At 38.2% G+C, this 20,887-nt stretch overlaps 1 protein-coding gene across 1 annotated transcript in view; it reads right to left on the bottom strand.

Annotated features, from left to right (window-relative positions):
• Positions 1–20,887, bottom strand: part of LOC147335638 (basement membrane-specific heparan sulfate proteoglycan core protein-like) — a 65,441-nt gene that overhangs the window by 15,266 nt on the left and 29,288 nt on the right. Inside the window, exons 7-21 of the mRNA XM_086286103.1 lie at positions 19,830–19,959; positions 19,608–19,617; positions 18,835–19,087; positions 17,732–17,998; positions 14,878–15,144; positions 13,701–13,964; positions 12,561–12,842; positions 11,618–11,875; positions 10,397–10,660; positions 5,393–5,692; positions 3,708–3,965; positions 2,648–2,905; positions 1,745–1,858; positions 797–853; positions 605–664 (exon numbers count right to left, since the gene is read on the bottom strand). Coding sequence (XP_086142229.1) covers positions 605–664; positions 797–853; positions 1,745–1,858; positions 2,648–2,905; positions 3,708–3,965; positions 5,393–5,692; positions 10,397–10,660; positions 11,618–11,875; positions 12,561–12,842; positions 13,701–13,964; positions 14,878–15,144; positions 17,732–17,998; positions 18,835–19,087; positions 19,608–19,617; positions 19,830–19,959 — 3,042 coding nt within the window. The remainder of the gene's footprint in view (positions 1–604; positions 665–796; positions 854–1,744; positions 1,859–2,647; positions 2,906–3,707; positions 3,966–5,392; positions 5,693–10,396; positions 10,661–11,617; positions 11,876–12,560; positions 12,843–13,700; positions 13,965–14,877; positions 15,145–17,731; positions 17,999–18,834; positions 19,088–19,607; positions 19,618–19,829; positions 19,960–20,887) is intronic.

Below are 20,887 nucleotides of genomic sequence, written 5' to 3'. Positions count from 1 at the left end.
TCGTGACGTACTACCCGGCTTTCTTTAGACCGCGAAGGCCGGGTCCTCAGGTGGAAGCAGCCTCTGAATTTGGACACCCCCGCTGTTCCCGGGCCCGCCAATAATAACGGTGACATTTAACGTATTTTATCCGATAAATAAACACTGCAAAATGTATTTATCACCCCCCAACAGCCCCTTTGAATGTCTCCCTAATTCTGAGGTCTCAAGGTTGGCAAGTATGGCCACAACACCTCACTCTTGGAGCACTTTTTTGCCACATGTATCGCAAACCACGTCTCAGCTGTTTGTGGAGGTAAAATATGTCCGCACAATTACGCTCAGCCATTGTTGTGAGTGCGCGCGCCAAGGGGCTGCGAGGCATTTATACAGCCGTATTTCGCACATGACAATGAAAGGCGGAAGAGGAAGTCGTTCTTGAATGTAGACAATCCGAATGTTATAGTTTCTTTCCACTGTGTTCCTGTTAATGATAAACTACAAATTTACCCTAAATTACTAAAATATCGATATTTTAACATGAGAATCGATTCTAGAACATAAATGATTGGTATCGGAGGAATCGATATTTCAGGATCGATCCGCACATCACTAGTGTCCGTACCTGCAGCTCCCGTCTTCACCTCAGAGTAAACAGCACTCTGCTCTGGTTTATGATGCTTCCCTGTGAAGATGATCAGATTGTTGGACATAAGGAAATAATTAACTGTCAAATTTTTTAAAATGTTTATTTATTGTGTTTTTACATTACATTTACATTTATTAATTTTAAACTGCACATGTTTTATGTACTTACGCTTCTTTTCAAAGTTTTTAAGTTCAATAAGAGAGTATGTGACATCTTCATGTTCATCTGATCCTGAAATGTTCATATTTTAGTTACAGGATTGTAAACATTTCACATGGAATTAGTTTCATTAAATCAAAAACAAATTTCTTCTCTAAATTCTCTGTGTTTTTCAACAAATATACTGCACCATTTCTGTCGTCTTCAACCGGCGTAACTGAGTCATAGATGTGATTGGTACCTAAAAAAAGATGAGCCAGGGTCAAATTAATCATTGAATAAAAAACTAAAGATTAAATAATTATGTTTAAGTCAAAACCAGGCAATAACATATTTTCAAACCATGTTGTTACTGTTTGTGTTGTTATGATATTAAACAACAACATTGGATTCTTTCAGTCGACTTAAAGACACAATCAGGTTGTAAAATCCTGTTTATTTCTCATTTTATGTTCATGTGTCAGCTGGCTGTTTGGATGTTTGTCCAACTAGATTTTGACGAACGTTCTTTGAAAAACTGCTGAGCACAAAATGAACCTAAAAACTGTTCCTGTTAATTAAGACTGATTTTAAAAGTCAATATTAATAATGATAATAAAGATGGATTAAATACTGACCAGGATGAACAGAGTCGTACACATGAGTTTCATTCTGGTTGACTCCATGATTTGTGGAGGAGCCCGGAGTGTGACTCTCAGACTGGATCGACCTAAAACATGAAATAAACACAATAAACTCAAAAGTAACTGATGTTTGTTTAAAATAATAATAAAAAGTATTTTACCAACCTGGTGAAGCAGGAATCTGTGAAAGAGACAAATGTTATTACACATGTTTGTCATGTATAAATTGTTCCACTGATATTTAGTGTCATGAGATCAGAATACATGTATATGTGTGAATAATTAAAGTGTATGTAGCAAATAAACTCTCTAATACAGCATGAAAAGAAGAGGCTCTTACACTTGGACTGTCTGCAGCGATACAACAAGAGCAGGAGAATAATAATGAGAGAGACTCCACAAACCAGTCCAACCATCAACCACACAGGAGATGAAGAGCTGTCAGCTCCTGACACAGTTACTGCAACAACAAATAATAATGAATATTTCAGTGAGGTAACCAGGCAGGTCTGCTGGGATCCTTTCTAGGAAAATAAGGTTTGTATGCTAACAGATTTTCCCCTTGTTTCAGTTTCTTCCTGCTTCAAGATTCTTTTCATGCCATCATTCACCTCCAGTCAGACGCCTGCCGCCTTGGATCATTGCCCCCCTATTCACCACCACTGCTGCCCCCCTCAGAGCCTCTTCGTCACTTGCCTGCCTGCCCATCATTCAACAGTTTCCACAGACCTTTGCTTTATCCTTTACCCCCAGCTAGTCTGGACTCCAAGTAAGGCATTGTTGCAGCCACTTTATGAACACTCTCTGTCTTGTCACATTCCCTCTCAGATTTTCCTGCTCTGCCGCCCTCACGCTGTTATGTCAGCTCCTCTGGCCTGTCTCTCTCACCTTAGTTAAGATGTTTTTGTAGGACTCACTCATTAAGTTTAGGTTTATTTATGTCTTGTTCTTGTTGACTGAGTCAAAGCTCATAATCTGTTGTGTTAAATTATTTATCCTTTGTTTGAGCAAACTTTGACTCATTACATCCTCTGCTGTTTTCACCTGAGTCCCACACTTGAGTCCTGAATCACAACGATATTAAACCTGACAATATAGAGATATTATATAATAGTTTTATAAAGTTCTTACAAAATAGATCCAGGTGACTTCGAGCCTTTAAACAGACAATCTAATGTTCCTTCTCAAGCATGAAACTCATTTATAAAGATGAATCAAATGTTTTGATCCTGCTCACCTTTAACTGACATCCAGCTCTGTGCTGACTCTCTTCCTGAGTACTGACACTTGTAGAAACCTTCATCAGACTTTGACACTGCAGAGATCTTCAGCTCCCCTCGGGGATCATTTTGAATAAGTTTGTCATTGTGATAGAAAAACACATTGGAAAGTATTTTTTGTGTTTTCAAACTGCAGCTCAGATTAACAGAAGCTCCCTCAGTCACAGGATGAACAGGACTCACCAGGATAGGAACATCATCATAATAATAATAATCTGTGAAAACAAAAAAACAAACATATTGTTTCAGTCAGACCAGCTGGTGCAAACTTTTAGGAAAAGCTGTGAGTCTTGTCTCTTGATCTTCATGCAGACCTGACTTCAGAGAGATTTTCTGAGATTTTCCTTTCGGAGATCTCAGCCTGGTTTTAATGACTGGAGACAATATTGAACTAGAGACAATATTTCATGTTTAGATGTTCAGTTACAGTGGGTTCATCATGTGGATCATTCATGTAGTCACCACTTGCATTTTTTAGAAGGCTGAGGGTCCATGGAGTAAATAAATGCATCATGTTACATTTTATAGGGAGATTGTTGAATCTGTTATGTTATCACTACATGATTTGGCAAACTTTCTGTCAAGCTCAGATCCCAAATTCAAAATTTGATTAAGTGGGCTGGAAATATAGTTGGGATTCTTCCTTTTATTTTCCCTGCAGGAGTCAAATATACAAATTGTAAACATTTGTATAGTTGTGTTATTTAAATAATGGAGACAATAAAAGTTCATCTAATGTGATAACAGAGATGTTGAGCTCTTTAGAGTTTTATTCTGACAGAGAAAATATAAAATTACTGTGTGCAAGTTTTTACAAACGTGATGTTTGAAAAGCATGAAAAGATCGAGTGAAATGAGACCAACAACAAAGAATATTTTGATACTTTTTTGTCTAAAATTGTCTCATTTTTGTTTGTGTTGCCACATAGAATTACTTCACATAGAGCAAAGCTGAGACAAATGTTCATGTGACGTCTAAATCATTCAGATCCAAGAAGTAAATGTATAATAACATACTCTGTACAGTGATGTTGACTGCACTGCTGAACTCTCCTGATCCAGACTCACACCAGTACACTCCAGTATCTGACTTTGATGTGTAGATGTTACATGTGGATCCAGTCATTCTCCAACAGTCAGAGAGTCGGCCGTCCTCAGGGAACTTCCTCACTCTCCACTCAGTGAAGTTTCCCTCACAGGTCAGTGAGACAGAGTCAGAGGTGAAGTGTTGCACTCTGTCAGGACTCACTGTGAGAGATGCTGCTGAATGAACATCTGGAAACAACATGCAGTGAAGAGACAAAGCTCACAGATGTTAGGACTGCTATCACCCGATTTTACTTTAGAATGGCACACCAGTAAACCAGGATTCTCATGATTTTTGATCCCCTCTTTGACTCAGACTAACAGAAGCGTTTTTGCGTTCTTCTTATGCAGCTGGTTCAGTGAATCTTGGTTGGCGCGTGGTGAAACTAAGTGTGCAGCAAAAAGCTGCAGAAGCGAATTAGCCTTTGATTATATCATTACATGGAGTCTGGAGAATTTTTGGATCAGTTTTGTTTGTTTTGCATTTATGTAACTGCTCTTTGAATCATCACTTATTTTTGCTGTGTTCGGTGGTTGTAGAAATGGCTTATTTGAGCATTTAGATTAGATTTTCTGTGGATATTACACATGGTGATATTTGCATAAAAGGCGTGACATCATGGGTTACATAACTTTTAAGCTGGGGCGTTGGAGCTTAATCTGTCAGCAGAATTCTTTCTACAAGTTTCCAAATCATACTGGCTCAGGTTAAAGGCAAATCATTCACGGGACTTTAGCTTTAACCCTGATCAGCACTAATAGAACAGACAACACTGACAACAAGCCCTGAATCACACAGACAGTCAAATCAATGGAAAACAAAGGAGCCGAATACTGACATGTTTAAGATGATCTAACCCACATGCTTTATCTGCTGGCAGCTCATGTAGAGCTTGGTACAGGTCATGTGACATCATGAGCTTTGAGTCATCACTCTCAGCATCATCCACCTGATACAGATCACTCTGAACACACTTCAGTCATTTGCTGTAATGTTTCTGCCATAATTCTGTGATATTGTCTGTTTCACAGATTCCTTCTACAGTGAGATATTTTGCAGCAGCAGGACCAAAACTAAAAACCTTTGAAGTATATTTTAAATGAACAATAACAGCAGCTGTTATTTGTGACGTCTTCTTCTAGCGTCCATCTGTAGTCAGTGTTTGTCTTGTATTTGTCAGAGCTGTTAACCTGCCTGCTGACATCTTTGTTTCTTTATTAACTATATTTGACTTTTTTATCTGAACACCTACCTGAGCACCAAACAAAGAGTCTTAACTGTGTAAATCCTGTCTGTGCACTAAGTAAAAATAATCAGTACAAACAGAAACATGAGTTTAAATATCAAAACATTTAAAATCTCATAGATGTCTTTTGTTTTTCATGTTATCTCATTAAATAAAAACTGAAAAATAAGAAAAGGAAACGAAGAAATTCAGTTTGGTTTGATCACAGAGAGAAAGGAAAATATTCAGTTCAGTTCTTCTTTTGGGGAGTTTTAATGTACACAGGCATAAATGGTTGTCATGGAGATGAGATTTTAATGGTCTAAATGTTGTTGAATAAAAATGATGACCTAACATGAGCTCATTGAAAGGACAGAGAAACAAACTGACCTGCAGACCAGACAAACTTTGGTTGACTGTGATCAGTGAGATACTCTGGGTCTCCTCTTCCAGCTCTGCACACATATCCTGCTGTGTGTGTCTGTCCATGAATGATGTAGGAGTTGTTTGCAGTCCTATTGCCATCAGGTAGCAGCTCATAACTGTAGGATTTCCCTGATAGATCAGGAACAGCTTTATACCAGTAGAAGCTCCATCCTGCAGACGGATGTTCAACCTCACAGTTCAGAGTTACTGAGGCTCCAGGACTCAGCCATGATGGAGACACAGTGAGGACAGGACGGGGTTTATCTGTTCAACAAAGATTTTCTCTCAGTGAACATGTAGTACAGTCTCTGAACAGTGAGCTCAGTTTATACAAAGAATAATAATCTCAGTCTATATGAACAGAAACACATTTTACAAAGTGTTCAAACAGCTTAAAGGAAATATGACAGCAAGCAGGAGAAACCTGAGTGAGGGGAAGAGATTCAACAGCAGAGCAAGTTATAAACAGATGCATTTTTATTTCCAGTCTTTCACAGTGATGGTGTCCAACTTCAGTCCTTGTGGATAAAATCTGTTTGATGCAGTTTAAATTAGGATTTGGTGAGTCACAGTTGGTTGTCTTTGGTGTCAGTTAGCATGCTATGTGCTTGTTCTTTACTAAATCTGATGTTGAAGCCTCTGATAGCTAAGATGAGACCTAGTAAGGTTGTTTTATATTCTTTTGCTGTGGAAGCTGACATTTCCTGTCGATGTGCACAGATGTCTTTAGGCCACATTAATAAGCACGCTGCCATTACAGGGAGCAGTTTGGATGTGATTTCCAGCTGAACTGTTAGGAATGCTGGAATAAGACCTCAGTGTTTATGTTGCACAACAGGCCAGGTTAATTAGCCGAGTGCAGATCTTGGCGTTGAAACCTGATACTGCTGAACCTTAATGATCCACCTCTAGGAGATCTGAACTTCCACTGAAATCTTCTGTTCCTAATAATAATGTATACTTTATTAATCCCCATGGGGAAACTCCTCTCTGCATTTAACCCATTCACTCAGTGAAGCAGTTAGCAGCCACTGGGCGCCCGGGGAGCAGTGTGTAGGGATGGTACCTTGCTCAGGGGTAGCTCAGGGTAGCCGTTCAGTGGACTAGAACCCCCGACCTTAAGACCTTAACAAAACCCCTGGATTCCTGATGGATCAACTGATATTCCAGAGAAACTGACTCACACTTCTGAACTGTGACACGACTCCACCATAAACTCTGTTACTGCGACACACAGAGGATTTAATCCAAGAACTGATTCCACACCAGACTGTGACTGTGAAAGGTTTCTCTGTAAATCTGTGGACAGCTGATTTTGTGCTTTCAGTGTTGTAATTCCATTCATTGTGTTGGTGTTGTACTGGTAACTCACTGTGTTACTGATTATTCCTAAACAGCCACTCTGCAGGTCTAGTGAGTAAACTGAGTCGGCTCATATTGATCAGAGTTTGAAGAGCAGCTGAAAGAAAGCTGGTTAACCCTGAAGGAGCTAACACAGGTTAACTTGTAGTTAACACAGATAAGAGTCAAACTAACTTGAACTGGACAGGGAGAGAGACATTTATTTATATTATTGTTTTACTTTTATTTATTTTACTCTGGTTTTTGGATGCATAAATTAATGTAAACTGGAAACTGTTTGTATATTTCCGTGCCTTCTGTTTCCCAAAAACAAGTTCAAAGTTCACCCTGATCTGTGGTCTGTTATTTTAGGGCAGCTAGGTATAAACTGCTGGTGTGAACAAAGACTCTGGTCCTAGTTATCTGTAAATGTCTATGTAACCCATGGTTATTTTTATTGTAAATGGTATTTTTTTTTTAAGTTTTACTCTTTGTTAAGTTTAAGTTTTCCTATGTACCGTGAATGCACCTCAGCGCTGCTCTACGGTGTGCATTATATGTGCTCCATATTGTCTGCGCGGAGCAAGGTACATCTCTCTGTATATTGCACTGTGTTTAATGGGTAAAAGAGCTCCATGAAACTTTGTTTTGAGCAGTGATTTTGTTTTGTAGATGCACAAAGCTGTTGTGGAACTTTCAATCCTGTTGAGCTACAGAGTTAATGTATTGTGTGAAGAATATCCTGGTGAGTCTCGAATTATGCAAATTGAATTGTGATACACAGTCTGGTTTCAAAGTTATAAAATCGGTCAGGATATGATGTTTTGTTGGAAATGTGATTGCAGAAGCTGTTAAGGATTTCTTAGCTGTGTTAGCCCTGTGAGAAGTATGCTAGCATACCCACATGTGCTCCCTGGGCTAATGCGCTTGCATGAGACACTTTTCATGGTTCACTTGATTTGCGCTAAAATGTATAACATTGTTATTGGCCAGTAAGAACTGTATAGATGTATGATATGTAAAGACACTTACACGAATTTGATTTTACTTTTTAAAATTTGTACAAATGGGATACAGGGAAGATTAGTCGGTAGAAATATGTGCTTTATTTATTTATTTATTTATTTTTTATGTGCTTTATTACAAGAGAAGTGATTGCTCCGCAGATTTGTGTGCAGGCTGTTTTTTAAAGAAAAAAAAAATGGCCTGCAGCAGATCTTTTTGGTAGAAATCTGCTGCAAGGACCGAGCGGTGCCATTTAAGGACTAGGGATGGGTACCGGTATCGGTTCTGACATAAACAGTAGTAATCAGACCGAAAAGCAGCGCACATTTCGGTGCTTTATTTTGGTGCTTTTTATTCGTGAGATGTCATACACTTTGGACTCTAGCCAATCATTTTTCCTTTCCAAGGATAGAAGGCGGGCCCAGGTACGTATGTTCTTTTAGAGCAGAGCTACAGATTAAAAATGCCCAAGGCGAAGCAGTCAAAAGTCTCGCTGTACTTCACAGCAAAAGATGCAAACTCAGCAGGCTGCAACAAGTGCTTTAAGGTGATACTGTGATACTGTGCAAAGGAGGTAACACCTCGAATCTGATGAAACACCTGGCGAAGCATACCGTTTTTTTAAAAGCCGAGAAATGCGCCGTATTTGATAGCTTGCTGCAAGACCTCACACCGAGCAGCGCATCTACTGCGGGTGTGGTGCCTGTTATCGGACCCGGAGCTAGCAACATCCCCCAAGAACCCGAAGAGGAGAGTCCTGGCCCGTAGCCCTGCCAGGGTAGCAGAAATGATGATGGATGATGATGGCAGCAGCAGCCGGTCTTCTCTGCGTGAGTAGCTTAGCCGTATAGTGACGCATGACAGCCACGAGAAGCCGACGGGTAAAGAGATAGTTTTTTATCGGATTACGTTGTGGAAGAGAAATTGTTCAAGCCATGTTTCCGATGCAACAAAGAGGCGACAGATGGCCTGGATTGCAGCCATTCGAAGACCAAATATAACGTCCAGGAACACTTCAGCTCACATGTTAGTCTGCTCCAAGCATTTCCACAAAGGTAGGTCTTCTGTTGTAGTTATTACGTAATTTATCATAACATAATTGTTGATGTAGGTTACAAATAAGCCTTATATTGATTTGAATTGAATTAGTTGCGCTACGCTGCTTTGTTCACTGTGGCTTTGCGGGCTAATGTTTGTTGTGTTTTGTAGGAAAACCAGTCTACAAAATGCTGGAATGCGATCCAGACTGGGCACCTTCTATCAACCTGGTCATACCGAGTTTAAAGCTGCTATCATAGCGAGATTTGATCGGTTAAGAGAGAGAGCGATATCAAAACAGCCACGAAACGTCCCGCATAAATGTGCCCAAGGGTTGTATTGAAGCAATCAAGTGATGAATAACTGTTTTCCAGTATGTTGTGTTTTTTTTTTTTTTTTTGCATTGTTGATTTGTTTGTCAGCGAAGCAGCTAATAAAGCATGATGGACTACAATTTTGCATCTTTCTTGTCAGATTCTATAATAGAATGAAACAATAATGCCAGTTATAAATAAAGACAATAAATTGAATGAATTACGAAACACTCATTTTTTTTCTATTAGATCCGAAAATGTTGTGTAATACTACAACCTGAAACGACAAATAGATTGCGTTTGCCTGTACAGGAGATAGAGGAAAATAATTTAACAACAGCTGTGAAATGGAATAGTCCAAATCACCAAAGTAAACTGGACCTGGGCTTGTTGCAGGGAGCTGAAGTTAATAAACATCTTGTGAGTGTATGCACTAAAACTTAGGACCATATAATAATAAAATGTGCGTGATGAAAGTTGGGCAGCACGCTAACGTCCTTACTTCACTCTGTATGCTCGTATGCGTCTGACCCTTTTACTCCTTTGATTTTTTTTCCTTGTCCTTTTTTTTTTTGCCTTTTCGTCAAGTCTGTCTTTGTACGGACCTGCCGTGTTGTCTGTCATTTTGTACATAACTGTTTTTGGGGAAAATAAAATGCAAGTAGGGATTAAAACCGCAGAATTAACGATTACTGGTGCTGGAAATACTAGTGCTTGATGCAGTGTTTTGATTTTGTTGCCACGGGTACCCACAAAGCAATGCGTGAAAGTCACGTGGTCTGTCAATCTCTATAAAATGAGGCCATATTGTTGTCTGCAGTTCAGAGTTCATTAAGTGAAAAAGATGCAGTGTGTGTTTCTGATGAGAGCAGACACTTTAACTAAAGCCTCTAAGATTAATTTAAAAGAGGTAACATGTTAAAAACAACTGAAGTAACTGCATCATATGTTGGTGCAACAGGTAAAAAATAAAAATAAGACGAATGCAGAAGAGAAAATATTGGATGTTACTGTTCTTAGTGGATGTGGTGGAGCAGCTGAAACAGGTTCAGCATTTGTTCTGCACTTCATGTATTAGAGCTGCACAGCAGAGAGGTTACTCTGATATGTTTTGTTCTCTTCACTGTGAATAAAAAGCTGCTTTTTACAGTTTTTTGTTATCAGAATAAAAGAAAAATATTTTACTTAACAGCACTAAAGAAACCGCTACAAAGCTGCAAAACAAGTGATTTCACTTATTTTGATAGCAGATGATGTGGATGAAACTTACATGATACAGTCAGTCTGATGATATCACTCCACTCTGTTAACAAATAGTCCCTTCTGCCCCGGCAGCTGTATCCTTCACCATCAGATTCAGTAACTGTGATTCTGTATTCACTGGATGTTTCAGGTATATTTTTCTGGCTTTGTCTCCATTCATACGTCCACTGAGCTCCTTCACGTCCCTGAATCTCACATCTGACAGTGACTGTCTCACCGCTGTATATCTGAGTCCAGGATGGCTGCAGGGTCACAGTGGGCTTAGTGGGAACTGTTCACATAAGAATGATCCAGTTAGAAGAAGAGAAACATAAAAACATGGCTTTTTATAACATAAGAGTAGAGTCACTGCAAAGCAAATGATTCACAGACAAACAGTTTAAACTTTAAAACAAAGTCACATCATAACAATTTCAAACTGTAACACAACATTTTTTACAAAGTCTGCAGTATTTACTTTGCACAGTTATCATCTTTTGTTCAGATTCCAAAAGTTACAGATTATTTTTCATGAGTTGACAGCAGATTAAGAAGACTGGAAGAAATTATAGTGCGAGAAACGTTTTCTAAAAGTTCTGATGAAACTGGTGCAGTTGCTGATTTGGGACATTGGAGTGTGTCACACTTGTAGTTATTGTATAACAAACAGGTTTCAAGTGGTTCTAACAGATTTTTCATGAACTGAACCTTAAACCACTGATGCCCTAATGCATCTGTTCTGCACTGGAGGTTCTTCTAGCTGTCGTATCATTAAAGATATTATGACACTCATGAACACCTTTATTTTTCATTAATTAAAATAACTGAATGCCATTAACAGTAATTACATGAAAGAATCTAAGTGTAACCTGTAATGTAGCAGAACAGTCTCTAATAAAATGAGGTTATATTGTAGCCAAACCTGAAACGTCGAGGAATTAATGTAAAAATGCTAAAAACAAAGGAAGTAACTGATCTGCAGTGATAAACTCCACATGTGCAGCCATGAGGTCAAGATGGGAGAGATTGGGATTATTACATTTGGACTGAATTCTTTCATCAAACTAACAAAATCTTTTTCAGAGTGATTATTAAATATCTTTATAATGACACTAAAAGATATTTTAAACTGCTTTTTATCCGAAACAACAAAATAAACCTACAGTGCTGTTGAAAGATAAAGTGTTTGGTTGAGTTGATGAAACATTGTGCAGTATAAATTAAAATATGTGAAATATGTCCAACTTACTTATTACTCTCAATGGGGTGCTATTACTCCACTCTGTCCAGGAAGAGCTTCTTGTGGACCGGCAGCTGTATCCTCCACCATCAGACTCATTAACACTGTTGATTCTGTATTCATTGGACGTTTCATGTATGTTTACCTGGCCTTGTCTCCATTCATACGTCCACTGAGCTCCTTCACCTCCCTGAATCTCACATCTGACAGTGACTGTATCACCGCTGTATATCTGAGGCTGCAGGGTCACAGTGGGCTTAGGAGGAGCTGTTCAAATAAAAAATATAACATCATCAAACTTATAGAAATATGAAATGATCATTAAAGCTGTCTTGGTTTTATTGCTCTTGTTCGTGGTAATCACATTTTTTTTTCATCGCAGTGTCAATTTGACTGAAAATCAACATTAAAAATGTTAATAAAAACAAACAGATTAAACCTGGTAATTTGCTGATATTTAGACTCTGCCAGCAGAGTGACTGAAAACAACCAGGTGTGCACAAAACTAAACTGTGAGACTGAACAGCAACACATAAACACACAATATCATGTAAACAACTTCAGTTTCTCAGATTTTACATGGTATAAACAATTTTTATAGTCAAATATTGACCGAAACTAGACTGGAAAAAAATTACATTCTTATTTTGCCCCAAATTCATTATGTTTAATTTGGCAAATTAAAGATAAATAAAGTAAAAAACAAAACTGCTGCTATGAGTAAACATACCAGCAGTTAGAGAAAGGCTAACGTAGCAGAGCAGTCTCTCCTAAAATGAGGCCAAATTGTAGTCAAATCGAAACTTGCTAAATGCTAAAAGAAAAGAACTGCATCATGACACTGAGCTGCAGTGATGAAAACTCCACATGTGCAATAACTGAGGTGAAGAAACTGGGATCATTACATTTGTATTTCATTTTTCATCAAACCTACTGAATATGTCCAACTTACATAATACAGTTAATTTGGTGACATCACTCCACTTTGTCCAGGAGGAACTTCTTTTACCCCGGCAGCTGTATCCTCCACTGTCAGACTCAGCAGCGCTGCTGATTCTGTATTCATTGGATGTTTCAGGTATGTTTGACTGGCCTCGTCTCCATTCATACGTCCACTGAGCTCCTTCACCTCCCTGAATCTCACATCTGACAGTGACTGTCTCACCTCTGTATATCACACTGCTGTATATCTGAGTCCAGGATGGCTGCAGGGTCACAGTGGGCTTAGGAGGAGCTGTTCAAAAAAAAAAAATATATCATTAGCAGACTGATATTTGGCTTGAAAATCAAAAGGTTCTTTTTTTTAAATAAATAAATTAAACCAGGTAATTTAATGATCTTTATATTTAACAATTTACGTATTTCTACATCTTCATATTTACATATTTAGACATTTAGGAACATATAATCCATGAGTCATCAGTTAGCTCTTGTTTGCTAACAATGCTGTTAAACCTCTAGTGATGGATTCAAAGCTGGAAAATGCTCTGCTCTCATGAAGTGATTATTGTTTCATAAATGGTGAAATACAAAGTATTCATGTAGCAACAAAGTCAAAACTACACAAAACCTTTGTAAAAATCTTTATCTGAGTTCAGTTTTACAGAAAATAATCTTCATTCAGAATAAAATTAAATTCTTATTTTGCACCAAATTCAAGATGTTTAATTTGGAAAATGTAAAGATAAATAAAGTAAAAAAATAAATAAATACTGCTATGAGTAAACATACCAGCAGTTAGAGAAAGGCTAATGTAGCAGAGCAGTCTCTCCTAAAATGAGGCCAAATTGTAGTCAAATGGAAACTTTGAGGAATATGAAAAAGAAAAATGCTAAAACAAAAGAACTGCATCATGACACTGAGCTGCAGTGATGAAAACTCCACATGTGCAACAACTGAGGTGAAGAAACTGGGATCATTACAGTTTATATTTCATTTTCATCAGATTTACTCAATATATTTTTCTTTTGAGTGATTACTGTTTATAACTCCATTAAAACTTTGTTTACTTTTGTTGATATTTTGTTGTACTTTTGTATGAAATGTGTAAAATAAATTAACATTAAAATGTCCTGTTGTGTGATCAACTTACATGATACAGTCAGTCTGATGATATCACTCCACTCTGTTAACAAATAGTCCTTTCTGCCCCGGCAGCTGTATCCTCCTCTGTCAGACTCAGTAACTGTGGTTCTGTATTCACTGGATGTTTCAGGTATGTTTACCTGGCCTCGTCTCCATTCATACGTCCACTGAGCTCCTGCACCTCCCTGAATCTCACATCTGACAGTGACTGTCTCACCGCTGTATATCTGAGTCCAGGATGGCTGCAGGGTCACAGTGGGCTTAGTGGGAACTGTTCACATAAGAATGATCCAGTTAGGAGAAGAGAGACATGAAAACTCTGCTGTTTATAACATAAGAGTAGAGTCACTGCAAAGCAAATGATTCACAGACAAACAGTTTAAACTTTAAAACAAAGTCACAACATAACAATTTCAAACTGTAACACAACATTTTTTACAAAGTGTGCAGTATTTACTTTGCACAGTTATCATCTTTTGTTCAGATTCCAAAAGTTACAGATTATTTTTCATGAGTTGACAGCAGATTAAGAAGACTGGAAGAAATTACAGTGCGAGAAACGTTTTCTAAAAGTTCTGATGAGGTCATCATGTGAAACTGGTGCAGTTGCTGATTTGGGACATTGGAGTGTGTCACACTTGTAGTTATTGTATAACAAACAGGTTCTTGTGGCTCTGACTGATTTTCCATGAACTGAATTGTACCAGTTTCACATGATGACCTCATCACAACCTTTATTTTTCATTTATTTGAAAAAAATTAATTGATTCCATGAACAACAATTACATGAAAGAATCTAAGTGGAACCTGTAATGTAGCAGAACAGTCTCTAATAAAATGAGGTTATATTGTAGCCAAACCTGAAACGTCGAGGAATTAATGTAAAAATGCTAAAAACAAAGGAAGTAACTGATCTGCAGTGATAAACTCCACATGTGCAGCCATGAGGTCAAGATGGGACAGACTGGGATTATTACGTTTTGAGTGAATTCTTCTATCAGAATAACAAAATATTTTTCAGAGCGATTATTAAATATTTAATAATGACATTAAAAAATATTTTAAACTGCTTTTGATACTAACCAACAACATAAACCTACAGTGCTGTTGAAAGATAACGTGTTTGGTTGAGGTGATGAAACACTGCAGTATAAATCAAAATGTATGAAATATGTCCAACTTACTTATTACTCTCAATGGGGTGCTGTCACTCCACTCTGTCCAGGAAGAGCTTCTTGTGGCCCGACAGCTGTATCCTCCACCATCAGACTCATTAACACTGTTGATTGTATATACACTGGATGTTCCACGTATGTTTTTCTGGCCTCCTCTCCATTCATACGTCCACTGAGCTCCTTCACCTCCCTGAATCTCACATCTGACAGTGACTGTGGTACCTCTGTATATCTGAGTCCAGGATGGCTGCAGGGTCACAGTGGGCTTAGGAGGAGCTGTTCATAAAAAATAACATCATCAGACTTATAGAAATATAAAATGATAATTGAAGCTTTCCTGGTTTTAGTGGTAATCACATTTTTTTCATCCCAGTGACAATTTGACTGAAAATCAACAAAAAAAACTTTAATAAAAACAAACAGATTAAACCTGGTAATTTACTGATATTTAGAATCTACCAGCAGAGTGACTGAAAACAACCAGATGTGCACAAAACTAAACTGTGAGACTGAACATCAACACATAAACACACAATATCATGTAAACAACTTCAGTTTCTCAGATTTTACATTGCATAAATACTTTTAAAAGTCAAATATCCCACTATTTACTTATTTCTACATCTTCACATTTGCATATTTGTACATTTATGAACATATAATCCAGAGTTGTCAGTTGGCTGTTATCCTTCTGAATAACCTGAGATCTTAGTTTCTAAGGAGGCTCAGATCCTTTAATGTGTGGAGCAAGATGTAGGAGATTTTCTACCAGTCTGTGGTAACAAGTGTGTCTATTTTACTGTTGTCTGCTGGGGGGCCCCACTTCAGAGGCACCAGAGCTCCTCTGACTGATTCAACCACGCTGCCATAAAGAACACTTCAATACATCATTCCAACCATTTTCTATAAAGCTGTATAATAACCCTTCATAAAATCCCAAACATATTAGTTATTAATGCAATTTGCATTTCTGTCTTACACAATATGAGCCTTACTTTTACTGTTTTTAACAAACTTTATTTTATTCATTTTTTTTTTACTGTAAATATAAAAATTTATGCGCTGTCTCATAGTGTAAGGCCCCACACCAGGCCCCATTGGCACTTTTATTTTATTGTGAAACTTTGTTGTTTATAGTAGACTTTACTACTTTCACTTTTTATCATGCTGCTCTAACACAACAATTTCCTTTGTGGGATCAATAAAGTATCTATCAATATTGACCTGTTGAATATGTGTCCTATGTTGTAAACTCTTAGAGCCGGAACTTTGACGTGAACGACGCGAGCCGGGAGCCGTGTTTTTTTCTTTCTCTCAGGCACTTTTTTTCCGCTTTGCTCCGCAGGCGAGCCTTGTGGTTTGCGCTGGGAAGAGGGGGGAAGGGCGGTAGTTACACTCTCAGTAGCACAGGAACAGAGCAGGAGGGAGAGACAGAGAAAGAGCCAGGGACAACAACATCACATTAGAAAGGTATAGTAATCATCCACAACTATTTTCGGTTGCAGATGATAAAGGATTTAGAAAGTTTATTCATGCAGGCCTATGTGACAGAGAATATGCATCTTCATTTTGTTTTCATATTTTAATTTATATTTAATTGTGTTGTGGTTTGCAGTGTTTTGTGTTGTTTCATTTTAAATTTGTTTAAAAGGAAAAAAGCTGAGAATTTAAATAGTTAAAAGTTGAAATGTGAATAGTTGGTTTTTGTATTATGATTTATTTATTACATTTTATGTGGAGTGAATAAGTAAAAGTATATTTACGGTGGCCCCTACAGACAAAGCACGTACGAACTTCAAAACACGTACGAACTTCAAAACACGTACAAAAGACAACAGAAGGTCTCCAGGATGCTGGGCGCAGTGTTGAGCTTTTGTTACGTAGAGGCTACACAAGCCAGGAAGTACCAACGACCGGATTTGGTGTGTGGTAGTAACAGGTAAATGAATATTTTTGTTTAAATTATTTGAATATATAGGAGTGCTTGTGTATAAATACACAAACAATACACATATGCTTTCAATTGTGTAATTTAAGTGATCTAGGTAGCTCTGTTTTGGAAGTTCATTTCATTTTGGGCTGTTTCAATGTGGACGCACAACTCTGTGAAAATGACTGAAAACGCCAGTGTGGACTCGGAGCATTTTCGGACGTAGCCTAAATGTTGTTTCTTGGAACTGCAGAGGGCTACAACAAAAGAAAAGTTAAACAGGTTATGAATTTGAATCACATATAAATTATCTGAAGTTGTTTTCTTACAAGAAATTCGACCTTTTGAATGTCTGAGTGCCGGCATGTGACGGCCGTACTGAATACCATTTGGAGTTGTTCCACTGACATTTCAGCGAAATGGATTAGCCACATCATTTTTACACTTTGATTTGTGAGGTATCTTTGAATTCAGCCTGCTGTAAGTTCATAATTTTCATCTCCATCAAACAAAGAGATGTCCTTTTGTTCCTAACATAAGCTTACTTAACTGTGATCTTAAGTTTTTCTGTAAACCTTTAGCAACACGTTTGTAAATAACTTTGTCTCAAATGATTAATAAAGCTCAGAAAGAGTTCATCATAAGCAGGTAAAGTTTTCATCGTGTGAGATGTCGGATTCAGCAATTTTGTTTTTCGATGCCAAAAAGCATTTCTGGGGCAACACTGCTCAGGAGGAGCTGTTTAAGTGCACTGTGTGTATGTTCCCCCGTGTGTCTGCGTGGGTCTAAAGGCTTCCTCCTGCAGTCCAAAGACGTGCAGTTCAGTTTTACAGAAATTAATGTGTGAAAGATTGAAAGACAAAGTATTTTGTTGTGTTTTTGATGAGACTTTGTGCAATATAAATAAAAAAGGGTGAAATATGTCCAACTTACATGATACAGTTAATTTGGTGATATCACTCCACTCTGTCCAGGAGGAACCTCTTTTACCCCGGCAGCTGTATCGTCCACTGTCAGACTTAGTAGCACTGCTGATTCTGTATTCACTGGATGTTGGAGGATGGTCCAGGTTGTTTCGTCTCCATTCATACGTCCACTGAGCTCCTTCACCTCCTTGAATCTCACATCTGACAGTGACTGTCTCACCGCTGTATATCTGAGTCCAGGAGGATTGCAGGAACACAGCAGGCTTAGGAGGAGCTGTTCAAATAAAAAAATATATATCATTAGAACAATGATAAATTGACTTCAAAATCAATAATCAAAAAGTTACTTTTTAATAAATAAATTAAACCAGGTAATTTACTGATCTTTATATTCAACAATTTATGTATTTCTACATCTTCATATTTACATATTTAGACATTTATGAACATATAATCCATGAGCAGTCAGTTAGCTCTTGCTGTTAAACCTCTAGTGATGGATTCAAAGCTGGAAAATGCTCTGCTCTCATGAAGTGATTATTGTTTCATAAATGGTGAAATACAAAGTATTCATGTAGCAACAAAGTCAAAACTACACAAAACCTTTGTAAAAACATTTATCTGAGTTCAGTTTTACAGAAAATAATCTTCATTCAGAGTAAAATTAATTTCTTATTTTGCCCAAAACTCGTGATGTTTAATTTGGAAAGTGTAAAGATAAATAAAGTTAAAAAAAAAACACTGCTGCTATGAGTAAACATACGAGCAGTTAGAGAAAGGCTAATGTAGCAGAGCAGTCTCTCCTAAAATGAGGCCAAATTGTAGTCAAATGGAAAGTTTGAGGAATTAGAAAAAGAAAAATGCTAAAAGAAAAGATCTGCATCATGACACTGAGCTGCAGTGATGAAAACTCCACATGTGCAACAACTGAGGTGAAGAAACTGGGATCATTACATCTGTTTTTCATTTTTCATCAAATTTACTGAATATATATTTTTGTGAATGATTACTGTTACATTAAAAATTAATTCACACTACTTTTGTTGTTATTTTGTATAAAATGTGTGAAATAAGTTAACATTAAAATATCCTGTCATGTGATCAACTTACATGATACAGATAATGAGATGATGTCACTCCACTGTGTGTAGAAATTTCCCCTTCTTCCTATGCAGCTGTATCCTCCACTGTCATACTTAGTAGCACCGCTGATTGTGTATTCATTGGATTTTTCACGTATGTTTGACCGGTCTCGTCTCCATTGATATGTCCACTGAGCTCCTTCACCTCCCTGAATCTCACATCTGACAGTGACTGTCTCACCGCTGTATATCTGAGTCCAGGATGACTGCAGGGTCACAGTGGGCTTAGGAGGAGCTGTTAAAAATAAATCATGAGCAGGCTTACAGAAATACAAACGCTGTCCTGCCTTTTTTGCTCTTGTTAATGGGAATAATATTTTTGCATCGTGTTGTAAATATGACTTGCAATACAAAATGTTCTGACATGTTGATTATTACTTAAAGAGATAAATACATGACTGCATTTCTGATGTCATATGAGTCTGAAATGTAGGTTTCTTCAAATTCTACTTTTTTTGTTATTTCCTTGAAATTTTCCAGCAGAGCAGCAGCTGATGGCAGCATGTGTTCAGCATGTGTTCAGCATGTGTTCAGCATGTGTTCAGTCGAGGAGATTCAGTGACAACATTTAAAGCTTTGTCCGAGTTTAGCTGGAGGACATTAGCTCACATTCAGTTTGAGCCTCAAAGTCATCAGTCATTAAGAGAACTCAACATGCCAGGGTCACATGGTCTAAGTACAGCATATCTTTGTGTCATCAGCATATGCAAAATAAGAAGATGCACCATGTGTCTCCATTACATGTCCAATACTAAGGACATATAAGGAGAGCAGGATCAGACTGACTCTATTGTGCTGAACACAACAGTAGTTTTGCCAAAATCTGTTTGTAATTTTATAGTCCAAGTCCAAATTTTTCTGAACCAGTCAATTCATACAAACTTTTAAAAAGATAATCGGGAATGTAAACATGTCACAGGAAACTGTTTACAACAACAAGCACGTGGGCTCAACAAAACTAACTTGGCTGCTCTCCATTCATACGTCCACTGAGCTCCTTCACCTCCCTGAATCTCACATCTGACAGTGACTGTCTCACCGCTGTATATCTGAGTCCAGGATGGCTGCAGGATCACAGTGGGCTTAGAAGGAGCTGGTCAAACAAAAATATATCATTAACAGATGGATAATTTCACTTGAAAATCAACAATAAATGTCACGGTCTGTATGGAGGGAGGCATGAAAGGACCCACAATGCAGACTCAAACGTAGAGGCCAGGCTGAAACTCAAAATGGGAGCTTTATTGCTGAACACTGGAAAAACTAAACTAACCTTGGCAGTACAAAATAAACTTGGTAGATATGGGAAACACAACACACAGACATATATGAGGGAGGACGCAACGCTGAACACATCAGGAAGACTGAGGACTTAAATACACACACGAGGTGATCAGGAGAAGTGGCAACACATGGACGAACAGCTGAAACATGAGCATAACGACTCAAAGGGGAAGTGCAAAACTAAACACACTAAACACAGGAACATAGGACCTTTTTCAAAATAAAACAGGAAACATAATGAAACGCAGACATGACAACGTGAACTTGACAACAAAAGACATACAGACACAAAACACATAAGGACAAGGGAGACTTAACGCAGGGGTTGAAAACACAAGGGGAAACTAATAACCAAATGAACTTAGAAAACCCACTGAACACTGGGTCAAAAGACCCAGGATCGTGACAATTAAAAAAAAAATTATTAAATGAATTAAATCACTCCTCCTTGAATCGCTACCTTATCGTGGTGGAGGGGTTTGTGTGTCCCAGGGATCCCGGGGGCTATGTTGTCTGGGGGCTTTTGCCCCCTGGTAGGGTCTCCCATGGCAAATTGGTCCTGGGTGAGGGACCAGACAAAAAGCGATTCAGAAGACCCTTATGAAAAGGACATCGAGGGAACAGTTTACCCTGCCCGGGATAGGGTTACCGGGGCCCCGCCCTGGAGCCAGGCCTGGGGAGGGTGCTCGAGGGCGAGCGCCTGGTGGCCGGGCCTTAGTCCATGGGGCCCGGCCGGG

The sequence above is a fragment of the Aulonocara sp. 'chitande type north' Nkhata Bay genome, linkage group LG3, assembly GCF_057382095.1.
Source record: "Aulonocara sp. 'chitande type north' Nkhata Bay isolate Kocher_YH1m ecotype deep benthic linkage group LG3, A_spYH_male_GT1.1, whole genome shotgun sequence".
Classification (NCBI taxonomy): domain Eukaryota; kingdom Metazoa; phylum Chordata; class Actinopteri; order Cichliformes; family Cichlidae; genus Aulonocara; species Aulonocara sp. 'chitande type north' Nkhata Bay.
The sequence above is the reverse complement of the archived record's forward strand: the minus strand, read 5'-3'. Positions and strand labels throughout refer to the sequence as shown.